General features: G+C 46.5%; 1 protein-coding gene across 1 annotated transcript in view; it reads left to right on the top strand.

Annotated features, from left to right (window-relative positions):
* The window catches only part of KLHL3 (kelch like family member 3), a 137373-nt gene that overhangs the window by 88968 nt on the left and 31729 nt on the right, over window positions 1-16676 (top strand). Inside the window, exons 7-8 of the mRNA XM_075541593.1 lie at window positions 774-890; window positions 4344-4493. Coding sequence (XP_075397708.1) covers window positions 774-890; window positions 4344-4493 — 267 coding nt within the window. The remainder of the gene's footprint in view (window positions 1-773; window positions 891-4343; window positions 4494-16676) is intronic.

Below are 16676 nucleotides of genomic sequence, written 5' to 3'. Positions count from 1 at the left end.
ACCTACCTGGTATCACTACTCCCATTTCTATTCCTGAGGAGTTCATCTGACCTAGATTCCACGTGTCAAGAGCTCTTATCTGTACCTGTGGACATGCTCCTGTTTGGCCCGAAGTGAAAGGCAGGACTGTGGTCATGCTAGTGGGGGGTGAGGAAGCCTCAAGGAACCAGAGGACTATTGTGTGTTTCATCGGTGCTGTACTGTGCCCTGGTTGTCTCCTCTCTAGTTTTGATTGGTGTAAGAATGAAATGTCTTCTCAAAGGAGAAGTTAAGCCCAAGGTGAGATGTTTGCCCTTCTCTGTCATTCAGTGTCACGTTCACCATTATGGTCAACTTCAGGAGGGATTATGTTCACTGTTTTTTATTCTGCACTAACTGTATCTGTGGAAGATAAATTATGAGCTGGGGGAACATTGCAGTCAAGGCTTCTGTTTCTTTTATGCAGTCTATATAAAATTGGTTCACAGTTGCTGCTTTGTATTTCTGTCCTTGAATAACAACCGGATATGATTTATGTATGGCAATGAACTATGCTGACTCTACCTTTGAGTAATACAAGCTTATCATTATATTTGTATTTACCGTGGGTATATATCATCACGATCTGAAACCATCTGATAAACAAATCCCTTCTGTTTATTTTTAAATATTGAACTTCAGGCTAGACACCTTTGTGGATGACGTGTTGCTTTTTTGTTAATTTGCATGTGGAGGAGATTGTTTGGGATCTTTTATTTCACAGCTGAGGTTTCTTGTGTTGTTTTTCTCCCTAGGTGTTTGAAGCTGTGATTTCCTGGATCAATTATGAGAAAGAAACCCGGTTAGAACACATGGCCAAGCTGATGGAACATGTTCGTCTCCCCCTCTTACCTAGGGATTACCTAGTCCAGGTGAGTGCTGTGTGCAGAGCCAAGCACTTTGCTGTTCGTTCAGGGCTCCCGGAATAGCAGTGGGCAGCACGGCGGCTGTGCGGAGTGATGGAGGAGCCTGATGAAGACTTTGAGATCGGTGTGTGGGCACCAACCCATTGGGTGAAGTCTGAGATACGGTAGTGTAAGAGCATAGATCTGAGAGTAAAGTACTTGGGTATTTCAGGCCCTGTTGTACTGCCTATTAGCGATGCGTTCTGATTGGGCTTTTTCACGCTTCAGTCCCTTCTGCAACCGAATGGCCATTCTAAGAGAGCGCAGCAGAGTTGTTGGGAGGACCAAAGGAAGTTGCCTCTCACTGTCAGTGACTCACAGCGCCCTACAGGCCAGGGGAGAGCTGCCCCTGGGAGCCTCTGCCCCGTCCGTTCCCCATGGAACGGCTAGTGGTTTCAAACTGCTGACCTCGATCGGAGCCTGACGCAAAGCCACCGTGCCACCAGGGCTCCTAAAGGAAATGAGCCCGTGCCTTCAGTGTGCAGCACTGGAGCCTTGTGTTCAGTGAAAGTCGTCAGAGGGCCACAGAAAGAAGGCTCATTTGCATTAAGCTCATTCTGTGTTCCCCTTTTGCTTTAGGCTTAGGTAAGCCGGAGCCCAGCTCTCTGCCATTTCCCTCTGAATCTCTGTCTCTCACTGTCATGGAGTGCCTACTGAGTCACAGCGACCCTGTAGGACAGCGTAGAGCTGCCCCTGTGGGTTTCTGACACTGGAGCTTCACGCCCTCAGAGAGGCTGGTGCTTTCCAGCGACTGACTGGTGGTCCGCAGCCTCATGACCCCATCTGGAACCCAAGTCAGGACTAAAGCCCAGCTCCTAACAAAGACCCGGAATATAGTCTGCTTTGACTTTTCTGAGAAAGGCGGGAATCAAGAAGCATAGGCCACATCTTAATTTGTTTTCCTCATCGAATCTTCAGAACAGCACGGTGAGGCAAAGATTATAATCTGCTTGACCAAATTTGAGCCTCAAGACTTTTGCGGGGTTGGAGCTAGCACGAGGCAGGATCCAGACTCAAACCCAATTCTGGATCTTCAGCAAACATGCCCACTAATCTGGCTGCCACCTTTCATACTGTGTTCAGTTTGCCCATTACATGCCTGACTTTGTGCAGCAGATTAATAGCATTAGATAGTCTTTCAGGGAAGCAGCGGGAAACACCAGGTATACGAGCAACGTGAAGCACGGAGGCCGAAGGCCCGCCCTCAGTTGTCTTCAGGGAGTCTCTGGAAGAACTGTAAGGTTGATGGCCTCCAGGGCCCATAGTAGGCCCTGTCACATCCCAACCATATTATACCGACTAGATACTTCACTAGTTCCTTAGCTTTAGTTTTGTTACCTGCCTCACAGGGTTGTGTGACGATACATCTTAGCTGGTATTCCAACTCTATTTGTGACTGCTGGTAACATCAGCAATAGTGGAAGACACTGTTTCCTCACTAGTACTTTTGAATCCTTTAGCTTGTGACCCTGTTGACCACAGGCTGAAAGGGGGTTGGTCAAATGGAAGGTGCTCCAAAGCACTGTGCAGTGCACACTTTGGGTGGCACCACTGCCACCTGGTGGCAGCATATCCTTCCTGCAGGAACCAAAAGAAAACCAGTCATCCAGACAACTCTGATTCATAGCCACCCTGTGGGATAGGGCGGAGCTGCCCCTCTGGGTTTCCGCACTGTAACTGTTCATGGTGTTATTTTACCTAAGGCTGTTTTACCTGGGCTGGCTGAAGGATCTCCATCTCTCTTTCATGCACCCTCTTTCCCCGCTCCTTTCTCCACTCCCCCTCTCCTTACTTCTTTCTCCCGCTCCTTCTCCCTCTTTAAAGTGTCTATTTGCTTCTAAATATTGTAGTACATTCAAACCAGGAGGAATGTAGCAAGCGGGTTTCAAGACAACTAATTATTTTTTGGAGCCCCGGAGCATAGTGGAAGACGCGTCGGGTAGCTCATTGCTTTCGCCCCCTGTAAAGAGATTTGCAGTCTCAGAAAACCACAGGGCTGTTCACCTCTTACCTAGGAGTTGGAATCAACTTAATGGCAGTGAGTTTTTGGTTTGTTTGTGTTTTCTCATTTTCCATAATCTCACCTCAAATCAATGTTGTTAACTAGCAAAACCACTGAGGCTGTGACCACTTTTTGAAATGGTTTTATTGACATATAATCCATGTACATTTAAACGGTTTGAATATACTAAAAGGAGTTGTTCAAGCACCATAATCAGTTTCTTCATTTTTGTACTAGTTGTTATTAGCTCCCCATCCCCCCAACCTTCCCTGTCATAACTCTGAATGCTTATTCTAGTGACTGTCTCTGTAGATTTACCTATCCTGGATCTCATATAAGGAAAATTATACACACAAAAAACCTCAAAGGACAATAACAAAATAAAATTCAGAAAAACCTCAATCCAAAAGAAAGCAGAAATAATAAACACTAGAGCAAACTAAAACTGGATCAAAAAGGAAAACAATGACAAGATGTTAAACTTTAACTTTACATCTGCATTAATTCATTTTCGATTGTACTCTGTGTAAAGGCAAAGTTGTTCCCATCCCTGGTCAGTGGTTTGAGGGACTTCAATGGAGGCTTGATCTCTGAGGAGGACTCTGCAAATGGATTTTGGCTTTCTTTGCCATCCACAGCCTTCTGCAAACTGAGTGCTCAGAATTTCACCTCTACTACAATTTCCTCCTCTGATCTTGGCTTTTATTATTAACAATCCTTGGATCACAAAGGCTGGTGCCCTTCTTTCATGAGGGCTTGGCTGGCATCCCACTTAAATGGTTGTGTGTTTTAATACAAGCACTTAAGACCTTAGACACTAATCTTTAAAAAAAAATCTTTTTATTGGGGCTCATAAGGCTCTTATCACAGTCTGTACATACATCAATTGAGCAGAGCACCCTTATACATTCGTTGCACCCTTATCATTCTCATAATTCACCTTCCACTTGGGTTCCTGGAATCAGCTTGGTTTCCCTTTTTTCCCCCGTCCCCCTCCCTCCCCGATCCCACCCCTGGTCCCTTGATAGTTTATAAATAATTATTATATCTTATCTTACACTCCCTGGCGTCTCCCCTCACCCGACACTAATCTTTCTGATAGCTGGGCACCATCCACTTTCTTCAGGTTGTGGATACTTTAAATACCATTTTACAGTCTGGGTAACTGAGGATTATCTGAGTTAAATGGCAGAGCTGAGTTTTGACTCTCCGTCTGTTTGATGTCTGTGATGAATTGGTTATACTATTGCGCTCTTAAGATGCGGGAGCATGAAGTTATAACTCACCTGTCCTCTGGTTTCTGAGATGATGTGATGCAGGCTTGAGTGCGTGTGGGAGAGAATGACGCAGCCCGGGAGAAAGCGTGGGAAATGTGATTGAGGTCTGCTCCTGGATCACCTGTGGGTTATCTTCTCCAGACGGTTGAAGAAGAAGCTCTGATAAAGAATAACAACACCTGTAAAGACTTCCTCATTGAGGCTATGAAATACCATCTGCTCCCTCTGGATCAGAGGCTTTTGATTAAGAACCCAAGGACCAAGCCCAGGACCCCAGTCAGCCTGCCCAAGGTAAGCCCTAGTCCAGTCCCTGGCGAGAGTCAGCACCCTCTCCTGGGAGAGTGGAAGGCCGCCCTGCGTCGCGGTCACACGTAGAACCTCGGAGATGGAGTCTGTTGCTTCTTCTTGAACCTACTGGTGTTTCTCTGACGGGGTCTTCTTTTCCCGTGGTTTCCAGGTAACCCCACTAGCCTCAAGGGGGCTCGGGACTATCCAAGAGCGCTTCCTGTTCCTTTTCCTTCTTGTTCTCACCATGGCTTGGGCTCTGAAACTGAGAACGGCCGTATTGATTTTACGTAGCGGTAGACAAATCAATTCTCCGAGGCCGTTCGAGTGAGTCTGATTTCTCCCTTCATCACGACCCATGAAGGACCATTAGGGCTTCCAGAGGAGAAAGGGGGCCTGGAAGAATCGGACAGGTAATGGAGGAGGGGAAATGAACGAGAGGAATGCGAATATGTGAACGAGCAGCTAGAGAAAGAAGGGAGGGATAATCTTGGGCGGAGACCCCATGATTGAGTTTACACAGGATGCTGGCCGCCTCCATCCGCATTCTAATTCTTGCTAATTCTAATTCCTTCCCCTCTCTGGTCTTCTGGCTCGGAGTCTGCAGGACGACGAGGTGGCACTAGATAATCTCCAAAGCCTTTTCCAGCATGGCATTTGGTAGTCTTTCTAGGATCCGTATGTGCTGGTGTCTGGGGGATGGTTCCAGCCAACCCAGCAGGAAAGGTGGGAGGAGAGGAATGAGCTGTGTTGGCTCATTGACTACACAGTGGGCAGCCTCAGGCACTGCCCTCTCCTCTGCCTCTTTCCGGCCAGCCGGCTGCCGCACTCCTTGCCTGCTGCTCCCAGGAAGGGGCCCCTTGGCGGCGTACAGAAGCACGTGGTTATCCAAGACCAGGCATCAGGCTTGTCTGAAGTGTGCCATCCTTTCCCTTCCCGCTTTGCTCTGGGACCCCGGGTCATTGAAGGCATGGTGTTTGCCACGTGAATGGCCAGTAGGAAGTTTCCCAGTTAGTACAAGCAGCTGAGTTGTCGAGTGCCTATTATGGGCCACCACTGTGTGGACGGTATCACATTCATAGCTAATCTTTTCTTTTAAAAATGTACTTTTCCTAACCGGGACAGGGAACATGAAAGTTCAGAGAGATTAATGACTCGTCCAAGGTCAACACAGCTGCTGTGGTAGAGCAAGGGGTTGAACCTGCTCAGCCTTTGAACCTGCTCTCTGACCTCCTACTGTCCTGTGCCTGACCCCACCTTTGTAACCTTGAGAGTGTGTGCCCGTCTGCCTCACGCTGCCTAGTAGATTACAAAGTGCAGTGCGTTCAGGAAGGGCTTCGGTCTGGCTGGCCATCTGCCTGAAGTCCCTCCACCCAGGGACAGTCACTTAGCGTTTTGGTAATTTTCCCGTCAGACGTTTCTGTGTGCACTTATTCACACATAGATAAAAATATGCACGTTTAGATAAAAGGGATCTTTCTATACAGATTGAAATCTTCCTTCCTGCTCCCCGACTCTGAACTATTTGCTAGGCCAGTGTCTGTTGTCGTTATCGATAGCAATCAGCATCTGATTTGGATATTTAAATGGGTGCCTGGTATTCAATTGTCTCTATGTATCACCATTTATTTGACAGACCTCTGAGGATTGGCTCTGCAGTAATGTTAAGGTTCTTGCTATTATAAACACATTTGAATATAATTGTCTCCTTAGAATAGGTGCTAGATGCAGTTATCATTTTTAGGGAGTTCTGTATCTTGGAAAGGAGCTCTGGGGGTGTCATGGGCTATGAATTGAGTTTCTAACCACAAGGTCAGCAGTTGGAACCCACCGTGGCTTTGTAGGGGGAAAATAAGAGGCTGTCTACGCCTACCAAGATGTAAAGTCCCAGAAACCCAAAGGGGCAGTTCTACTCTGCATCCCAGCAGACTGGCTGGCAGTGCGTTTGGAGCTTTGCTCTTGGAAGCATACATAGAACTTTCATTCCTTTGCTTAAGGGGCGCCTGGCCAGGCCACGGTCTGGTCAGTCATGTCGGGCACATGTGGAAACTGGACGGTGACTAAGGAAAGCCAGAGAAGAACCAATGCCTTTGATGGGGGTTGATGTTGAAGAATAGGAAATATACCATGATCTTCCCAAAGGAAAAAATTAAAATTCTCTTGGAAGAAGGACAGCCAGAATGCTGCTTGGAAGCTGTGGTGGTGAGACTGTCTCGCGTACTTGGGCCACATGTCAGAGAGACCAGGCCTGGGAGTAGGAGGGCAGCCACCCACGAGAGCAGGGCTCTCCAGAAGATGGCTTTGACTCGGTGGCTGCAGCAGGGGGCTCCCACGAAGCACAGGTCGTCAGGTGTGGGGTTTGTCTTGCTGGACCAAGGAGCCCCCTGAGTCAGGGCCAATTCGGGCCACCCCCCCACCCCCAGCCCTCTGTTCTTCACACCCTAAATGGGCCCGGTTTCTTTATACGGAGACCGTGCCCACGACGGCTTCTTTTCTAGATTCTACATCTAGCTCTGGCCACATCTGTGCCAGCTTTAAAAATCAGAATGAGAAGCCGGAGCCTGGGCAAGCCAGCTGGAGGTCGGTCACTCCTGGCCTTCTGAGAATGGAGTCCGTAGTTGAGAAGGCGTCTCCTCCTGGCTTTAGGAGACCCAGGGCATTCCCTGTCACTGCTCCTCATAGGATCTTTGTTTTCAGAGGGAACGATGCTCATGCTCCTGGGCACCCAGCCTCCAGTAGGCAACGGAAACCTGGGCTTCCTGTGAATCTGCTGAAGGTTGGGGGTGAGAGGGGTGGGGATCTCTGTTCTTCGCCTCATGGGTCTCCTGTTTTAAACCCCGGAAGGATTTAAGGTTGTTCTGTCTGACCTATGTCTCAAACTGTACCTTTGTCGCTCTTGTTTAGGCACTTTAAGCTAGTGAGTAAAATGCACTGGGGATTTGAGGAATTGGGGTGTGCTCAGGAAATGGTCACTCGATTATTGTATTTCTAAATCACAGCGAGGACGTCTTGTTTGAGTCCTCACTCAGGCTCTGAGAAGTAAGGAACTTACCAGATAGACAATCAGTAGGCACAGAGCTGACAATCGAACTGAACTCTGTCTCCCTCCAAAACGTAAACTCAATCTTTTGTAATACATTTTCTCCCAAGGAACAGATTTTAGTGGAGTTGAGATTTAAATTCCGTTTTACTGAAGTATACAAATTTACCCACAGTAAAATTGCCCTTTCTAGAGATCTAACTTGAGTTTTGATAATTACACACAGTCATGCAACTGCCACCCCATTCAAAACACAGAATATTTCAATCTCTTCCGGAGTTGCCCTGTGCCCCTTTCTAGTCAGTACTCTTTTTCTGCTTCCAGTGCCTGGCACCCATGGATTGAATTCCTGATTATACTTCTGCATTTTCCAGAATGTCATATCAATAGAATGATGCAGTATATAGTCGTCTGCATTTGGCTTCTTTCCCTTGGCATAATACTTTTGAAAGTTTTCCATGCTATTGCGTATATCAGGAAATCATTCCTTTTTATTGCTGGGTGGTATTCTATGGATGTACCATAATTTGTTTATAGATTCCAGTAGTTGATAGCCATTTAGATTATCTCCAGTTTGGTGCTATTAAAAATAAAGTTGCTATAAACATTCACATGCTGTACACATATGCTAAGGTTTTTGTATGAACAGATATTTTAATTTCTCTTGAGTAAATCCCTTGTAGTGGAGTTTCTGATTTTTATAGTAAGTATATATTTAATTTGTTAAGAAATTGTTTCTTCGTGTGCATAAGCAAATGTGGTGAAGAAAGCTAATGGTGCCTGCTATCATAAGATATAGCATCTGGGGTCTTAAAAGCTTGAAGATAAACAAGTGGCCATCTAGCTGAGAAGCATCAAAGCCCACATGGAAGAAGCACACCAGCCTGTCTGACCACAAGGTGTAGAAGGGACCAGTTATCAGACATCAAAGAACTAAAAATCATATCAATGGGTGCCCACCTTCCTGATAGATCAATGAAGACAAACGTGTGCATAAATAATGTGGTGAAGAAAGCTGATGGTGCCTGGCTATCAAAAGATATAGCGTCTGGGGTCTTAAAGGCTAGAAGATAAGCACGTGGCCATCTAGCTCAGAAGCAATAAAGCTCACATGGAAGAAACACACCAGCCTGTGTGACCACGAGCTGTCGAAGGGATCAGGTATCAAGCAACAAAGAACAAAAAATCGTATCATTGTAAATGTGGGTGAGTGCACAGTGGAGACTCAAAGTCATCCAGACACCCCCTTACTGACTGAAGGGTTGTGGGGAGGAGATGAGCCAGTCAGCGTGCAGGGTAGCAACGATGAAACATAGAACTTTCCTCTAGTTCTTAAATGCTTCCTCCACCCCTCCCCCCACTATCATGATCCCAAGTCTACCTTACAAATCTGGCTAGACCAGAGGATGTACATAGGTACAGATAGGAACTGGAAACACAGGAAATCCAGGACCAGTGGTGAGAGTGGCGATGCCTGGAGGGTGGAGAGAATGTAGGGTAGAAAAAGGGAACTGATTACAAGAATCTACGTATAGCCTCCTCCCTGGGGGAGGGACAGCAGAGAAGAAGGTGAGGGGAGACGTCAAACAGTGAAACATATGACAAAATAATTTATGAGTGATGAAGGGTTCATGAGGTCCCAGGGGGGAGTGGGGAGGGAGGGGGAAAATGAGCAGCAGATATTAAGGGCTCAAGTAGAAGGCAAATGTTTTGAGAATGTTGATGGCAACAAAAGTACATATGTTCTTGCCACAATGGATGTATGTATGGATTGTGTTAAGAATTTTATGAGCCCCCAATAAAATGATTTTAAAAAAGGAAATTGTTTCTTAAAACGGGTTTTCATGATGGCAGTACCATTATGAATTTTCATCAGCACTGTACTAGTATCAGTCTAAATCCTCAATCAGAAAATTGATTATCTATTTTGTTATGTCTTAGACATTCCAGTAGGGATGTGGTGACAGCTCATTGTGGTCTTAGCTTGCGCTTCTCTAGTGACTGATGATGCTGAGCCTTTCCTTTGGTGTGTGCTTATTCACCATCCATATTTCTTCTTTGGTGGAGCGTCTGTTCAGATTTTTTGCCCACTTAACTTTCATTGGTTTGTAAGACTTTTTGTTGTATATATTCTGGGTACACCTTTGTATCAGACATATATTTTACAAATATTTCCTCCCAATTTATGTCTTGCTACTTCTTTTTCTTAGCATCATCTTTTGGAAGAGCATTAAAATATGTAATTGTAATGAAGTTCCGTGTGTCAATTTTTTTCTGTAATGGCTTGTATGTTTTGTATGCGATCTAAAAAAAAATCTTTGCCCAATCCAAGGTCATAAAATTTCCCCTGTACTTTCTTCTAGTAGCTTCAAAGTTTCGAATATATATATATGTGTGTGTGTTATTTAAGTTTCAAATATATATGTATATATATATGTGTGTGTGTGTGTTATACATTTTAAGATTTTTTTTCCCCCTGAACATGGTACATGAAGGCTCAGGGTTCATTTATTCTACATGTGGATATCCAGTTGTTCCACATAATGTCTTAGGAACCTTTCTCCATCATGTTACCTTGACTTCTTTGTTGTAAATAATTGACTGTACAAAGGGTCTACAGACACTTGTGAAAAATGAAATGAAAAGATAATGGAATTTTCCCCCCAAAGTTTTGTTCTTCTTCAAAGTTGTGAGTCTTCCAGGTTCTTTACATTTCCATGTACGTTTTAGAATCAGGTTGCCAGTTTCTACCAACAGAAGCCTGTGGAGATTGTGGATTGTGTTGAGTACCTAAATTCTTCTGGGAGAAGGGAGAAATTGACATCGTAAGAATGCGAACTCAGTACGGTGACTGTTAATGACACCGATCACGGGAAAAGCCTCTCCAGTCAGGTCCTCTGTGATGCCGCTCAGCAGCCCTCAGTGGATGGATCTTGCACACGCACCCTGACCACGCGGGCACTATTCCAGGTGGTACCTGCAGTTCAACAGCGATGACAAGAGCAGGCATCTCAGCAGTACAGCACCACAGGCAGCATCCCACTACGTCTTGAGTCTTGATCCGACTCAGCACTGGCTGGTTCTCCAGAACTCCTTGGAGCAGAGTCTCGGCCAAGGACGCAGCATCGCCAATGGCCAATGACGGAGCTTCCACACAACCGTAAAAGCTCTCCCCAACAGGACAGCTAACCTCCAGTGACCATGGTGGTGCAGAGGGGTTCCTCTTGGGACAGGAGCTATCTGTGGCTCTGGGAAGCCGTGAATGATGAGTTCTAGAACTATAGCTGTGTCCCCCAATAACTCCCTATTAAGCACCATCTGGCCAAGAATTGGAAATCAGCATGTTGTTGTTGTTAGGTATTACTGAGGCAGTGCCGACCCATAGTGACCCTCTGCACAACAGAATGGAGCACTGCACGGTCCTGGGCCATCCTCACAACTGTTCCTGTGCCGAGGCCCATTGCTGCACAGCACTGTGTCGGTCCAGCCTGTTGAGGACTTTCCTCTTTTGTGCCACCCGTCCGCATTACCAAATATGATGTCCTTCTCTGGGGACTGGTCTCTCCTAACCGCATGTCCAAAGTATATAAGATAAAGTCTTGCCATTCTTGCTTCTAAGGTGCACTCTGGCCATACTTCTCCCAATACAGATCAGTTTGTCCTTTTAGCAGTCCATGGTACTTTCAATATTCTTCTCCAGAACCACAGTTCAAATGCATTGATTGTCTATGGTCTTCCTTATTCAGTGTCCAACGTTCACATGCATATGATGCAACGGAGAATGCCATGGCTTGATTCAGGTGCACCTTCGTCCTCAAAGTTATGTCCTTGCTCTTCAGTACTCTAAAGAGGTCTTGTGCAGTAGATTTACCTAATGCAATATGTCTTTTGATCTATTGACCATTGCTTCCATAAACATTGATTGTGGATCCAAGTAAGACAAAATCCTTGACAACCTCAACCTCTTCTCCCTTGATCATGATGTTACCTCTTGGTCCAGTTGTGAGGACTTTGTGCATCCTTCCAGTGAGTTGTCATCCATACTGAAGGCTACAATCCTTGATCTTCCTCAGCACGTGCTTCAATTGCTCCTCCCTTTCAGCAAGCAGGGTTGTGTCAGCTGCATATTGCAGGTTGTTAATAAGCCCTCCTCCAATCCTGATGCCACACTTTTCATACAGGCCAGCTTCTCTGATAATTTGCTCAACATACAGATTGAACAAGTGTGACAGGAACAACCTTGCCACACAGCTTTCTTGATTTTTAAACCATGCAGTTATTCGCTCGTTCTCTTCCCACAACTGCCTCTTGATTCGTGCACAAGTTCCAAGTGAGCGCAATGAAGTGTTCTGCAGTTCCCATTCTTCTCAAGGTTGGTTATGATCCACACAGTGCAAGGCCTTTGCACAGTCAGTGAAACACAAGTAAACGTCTTTCTAGTGTTCTCTGCTTTCAGCCAAGATCCGTCTGATATCAGTAATGATAGCCCTTGTTCCACATCCTCTTCTGAATCCACCCGAACCCCTGGCAGTTCCTTGTCAATGTATTGCTGCAAACTTTGGATAATCTTAAGCAAAATTGTACTTGCATGCCATATCAATGATATCGTTCCATAGTCTGAGTATTATTTTGGGGCTCCTGTCTTTGGAATGGGCACAAATATGGATCTCTTCCAGTCAGTTGGCCAGGTAGCTGTCTTCAGAATTTCCTGGCATAGATGAGTGAGAGTTTCCACTGCTTCTTCACCTTTCTGAAGCCTTTCAATTGGTAGCCCATCAAATCCTGGAGTCTTGCTTTTGGCTAATGCATTCAGTGCAGTGTAACTTCTTCCTTCAGCACCATTGGTTCTTGCTCATAGGCTCCCTCCTGCAATGGTGGACTGTCGACTAGTTCTTTTTGGTACAATGACTTTATTCTTTCCATCTTCTCACGGTGCTTCCTGCATCACTCAATAGTTTGTCTATAGGATCTTTCAAATCAGCATAGTCTCCTGAAACAGCCAGCATAGTGCTGCTTGTTGTTAGCTTGTGTGATGCTAGAGATGTTGTGGGAAATGAGCCAAGGAGCCATAGAAGCCCAGCATTGCTGCTTCACTCACTACTCTGCCCTCACACTTAACCCTGAGGACAGGTCCTGGTCGCCTGAGATTCTGGGTATGCGTAATGTGCCCTGCAGATAGGCAGGAGGCTGGATCCACCTCTGGGAAGGGCCGGAGAGTGGCAGGATGCGGTAGAGCTGCCCTGGAACCAGGCCTCCAGCTCACAGTCTGGACCAAGACTCCAAGAAAGCTTCTGTCTTAGTTTTATGAATAGAGGCAACATTTTAAAAGAAGAAATAACCTCTTAAAGCTTTAGTTCTGTGCACATCACATTTACTTTTTTACTTCCCATGCTTGTCAGCATTCACATGTGTTTTCCACATGGATGCAGCAAGGATTTACTTCGTACTTTATATCCTCCTTTTTTTGGACGGGGGTGGGAGGTCACTTAAAAAACCCCCCGCAACCCTGCATTGAGCTATAATTAACACGTACAATTCCATAGTTCAGTCATATCAGAAAGGGTTGTGCATTCATGGCCACAATCAACTTTGAAACATTGCCTTCCTTCTAGCCATTGATGTCGATTCCCCATTTCCAGACCCTCCCCTAACGTGCCCTCGGGTAACCATCAATCCAGCCACGTCGCAATGCTACGCCTTCTGCGTTACTGCTGTAGATCAGCTCGAGAGCATTTGGCTCAGCACTGAAGTCTGGTGTTGAATGAACGGATACGGTCTGTTCCTGGGAGATGAAAGGGTTATCAGGCTGTCTTAGTCTGGGTCGACTAGAGAAACAAATCCATCGACACTCATGTGTATAAGAAAGAGCTTTATAGACAAGAGCAGTTGAATATTGAGAAACCATCCCAGCCCAGTCCAGATCAAGTGCATCAGTCTGATATTAGCCCTTATGTCTGATACCAATCTATAAAGTCCTCTTCAGACTCCCCAAAACACTTGCAACGATGGTGAACGCAGGAAGATCACAGGCCAGTGGGTGGGAAGTCTTGTAAATCCGGTGGCTTTTCCTGCTCCAGAGGTCTGGCTCTATCAGCCTCTCCATGTGTCTTCTCCAGAGGGATGTCTTGCAGTGAGTGAGCTGAGAGAGTGTCTCCCGCCTCCAAGGAGGAAAATACAGGAGTTCCCAGAATCCTCAGGGGAAGGCCATGCCCACACAGAGGTCTCATTGGCTACGATCTGATTGACAGGCTAGACTCCACCCCTACACTCTTAATCCTCAAATTGATACCAGATTATGTAACTACCACAAAGGCACTTAGATTTTTTTTTTGAAAAAGCAATAAGCTATAAATGATCACCCACACGCTTGTTCATCCATCCACCCAGCACGCTTGCACAGAGAAGGCCTGATTGCCAGGCACCAGGCTATGTGCTGGAGCCGTAAGAGCTCATCTGGCTTGGTCCCTGCCCTGAGGGATTCTTGTACGATTGGTAGATATGTGAAACGACGACGCTACCACAGATGTTCCAGGAGCACTGAGAGGGATGAAGAGTGAGGGAGAGCTTTCTGCTGGAGCTGAGGCCTGGGCCGAGATGTCTGTGGGGATGAACGTCCCGGAGCTGGTCGAGATGCCTGGCTCACACCCCAGTAGCCAATTAGAGCAATTTGCTCCTTGTGCCACGTTTCTTCTCTGGGCCATTGCCCTTGTCACCAAAGCTTCATTGCCGCTGCTGACACAAGCACAGCTGGTCTGCGGAATGACAGTAATGGCATCCAAGTGCTGAGCACTTTATAGCAGGATTCTGTCTGCATAACAACACTGAAGGCTTGCATGCTTCAGAAAATGGAGATTCAGTCATTTCCTTTGTTCGTGAGTAACAGCATGAGGACTTGTGTTGAGGGCTGAATGGCACACTGGAAGTCTGCTTTAAACCAGCGGTTTTCAACCTGTGGGTTGCGACCCCTTTGGCGGTCGAATGGCCCTTTCACAGGGTCTTAGGAACTGAGATACTGCACCTCTCAGTCTCCAGGTGGGTCCGCCCACATACAGATACGTCCACCTATGAGTAGTACCCTGCGTGAAGACTCTTACCCATGCTACACCGTGCTTGAAGATAAAATCTCAATTATTTGTCATTAAAAAGAAATATTCCACAATATATAATTACATATTGTTTTGCAATTCATCGCTGTGCTTTAATTATGTTCCATTTGTAACAATGAAAATCCATCCTGCAGAGCAGATATTTACATGACGATTCATAACAGTAGCAAAATGACAGTGATGACTAGCAAGGAAAATGATGTTATGCTTGGGGGTCCCCACCACCCGAGGAATGGTCCGTAAGGGTCTCAGCATTGGGAAGGTGGAGACCCACCGCTCTAGAGCCCACTCCCCAGTGATGGTCATCTCCACAATAGCAGATCTCCGTTACTTCGGGAGTTCTTACTACAGGTCAAGCACCTGGCTAGGTGATTTGCAGTTCTCACCTCAGGATTTTTGTCCTGGCTGTTTGTATCCTTGTAATGACTCCCATTGTACAGCTAAGGACATTGGCTGTTGGATTAGGTCACCTACTCATTATGTTTCCTTGTCTATGACTGCGTAACAAAGGGCCCTCCGGTTGGTGGCCTAATAGAGCAAACATTGGTGATCTCACAGGATCTGTGGGTTAGGAATCTTATGAGGGGCTTAGCTGAGTCTTTTCAGCAAGGGTGTCACCTCAAGTTACAGCCAAGTTGATAGGGACTGCACTTATCTAAAGCTTGTTTGGAGAAAGATTCGATTCCAAACTCCCTTCTGTGGGAGCTGGCAGGACTCTGTGTCTTACTGTATAGTCATCTCTCCAGGCTGCTCAGATGTGCTCACCACAAGTAGAAGGCTCTCTTCTCCCCGTGGCTTCTGCCAGAGTGAACGACTCAGGAGCCAAGGAGTAAGAGAGCCCCAGGCTGCAGCTGCCATCTTCGTATAACCTGACCTCGCAAGTGATGCTTCATGAGCTCTGCCATGTTTTATTTGCTAGAAGCAGGGCAGGGTGCTAGCGCGGGGTATCAAAATGTGGACAAAGCTAAACACAGCGACTAGCCAGCTAAGCAGAGGAATTTGTGCAGAACGACTGACTCGGGGTCTGTGCTTCTGGTCTACTGCTTCCAAGTTTCGTGGGAAATCCCAGCTGGGTACGGTATAGAAAGAAACCAGATTCTGCCCCCTTTGGGATTTACAATTTTCAGATGTCACCCCAAGAAACTAAGAAGGAAATATACAAATGGCCAAAAAAGTGGGGGAAGAGGAGAAATGAGGCGAGAGTTGAGCTAGTTGGAGAAGTAGTCACAGGAAGTCTAAGGGCAGGTGAGCTTGAACTTTCACGAATCCAGCCCAGCTTGTCTTCTGACTGAGCAGACTTTCAGAATCACATGGATGGAGAGAGGTTTGCACTGTTCTCAGCAAAACTCAGCCGTGAATCTGCTTGTAGCTAAGTCCCTTCCTTGCAAGGACTATCAGTGTGCTCTGAGATAGCTGCAGAGGTGAATAAGGATGTTTCCCGCCCCAAGCTGTGTCTGCACAGGTCGTAGGGACACATTCAGGACAGGACAGCTAATGGCATTGTCTTGGCTCCCACGCACACCACCCAGCGCTTTCCCTGGGGCCTGGTTGCTATGGACAACCAGACACCTTCTCCCAGTCACTCAGAACACTCCTACGTTGCTCAGTTCCAAAGATGGCAATATAGAAATGAGGTTCCAGGAATATGCAAATGAACCTTTTGGAAATGAACGGAACCCGCCACACTGCGCTGTCATTCCTCTTTAAAAAATGACTCTGAGCCATTTTGGCTGGAGCTGGGCAGCTTCCTCCTGAGTCATGTTGTCCTGCGCCCAGAACTCAGTGGGTGTAGGAAGCAGAGTCTGTTGGCGTGGGAGCCAGGAGTGACCCCTCCCTGTACCAGGCCCCTGGACAGGCACTTCCATCTTGGTCCTCTGCACGGATCTAGCCGATACCCTGGCACAACCCCACTTCATCCCTGGAGGCCGTGGCAGTCACCCTCCCATTCACAGCTCCCCAAAGCTTACTTTCTACCATGATTTGGGGGCTGCTTTTTCTGCAACTGTTCTAAGTAATCATATGAGGGTGTTGATCGAGTGATAC

This window comes from Tenrec ecaudatus, chromosome 2 (genome assembly GCF_050624435.1).
Source record: "Tenrec ecaudatus isolate mTenEca1 chromosome 2, mTenEca1.hap1, whole genome shotgun sequence".
Classification (NCBI taxonomy): Eukaryota; Metazoa; Chordata; class Mammalia; order Afrosoricida; family Tenrecidae; genus Tenrec; species Tenrec ecaudatus.
The sequence above is the reverse complement of the archived record's forward strand: the minus strand, read 5'-3'. Positions and strand labels throughout refer to the sequence as shown.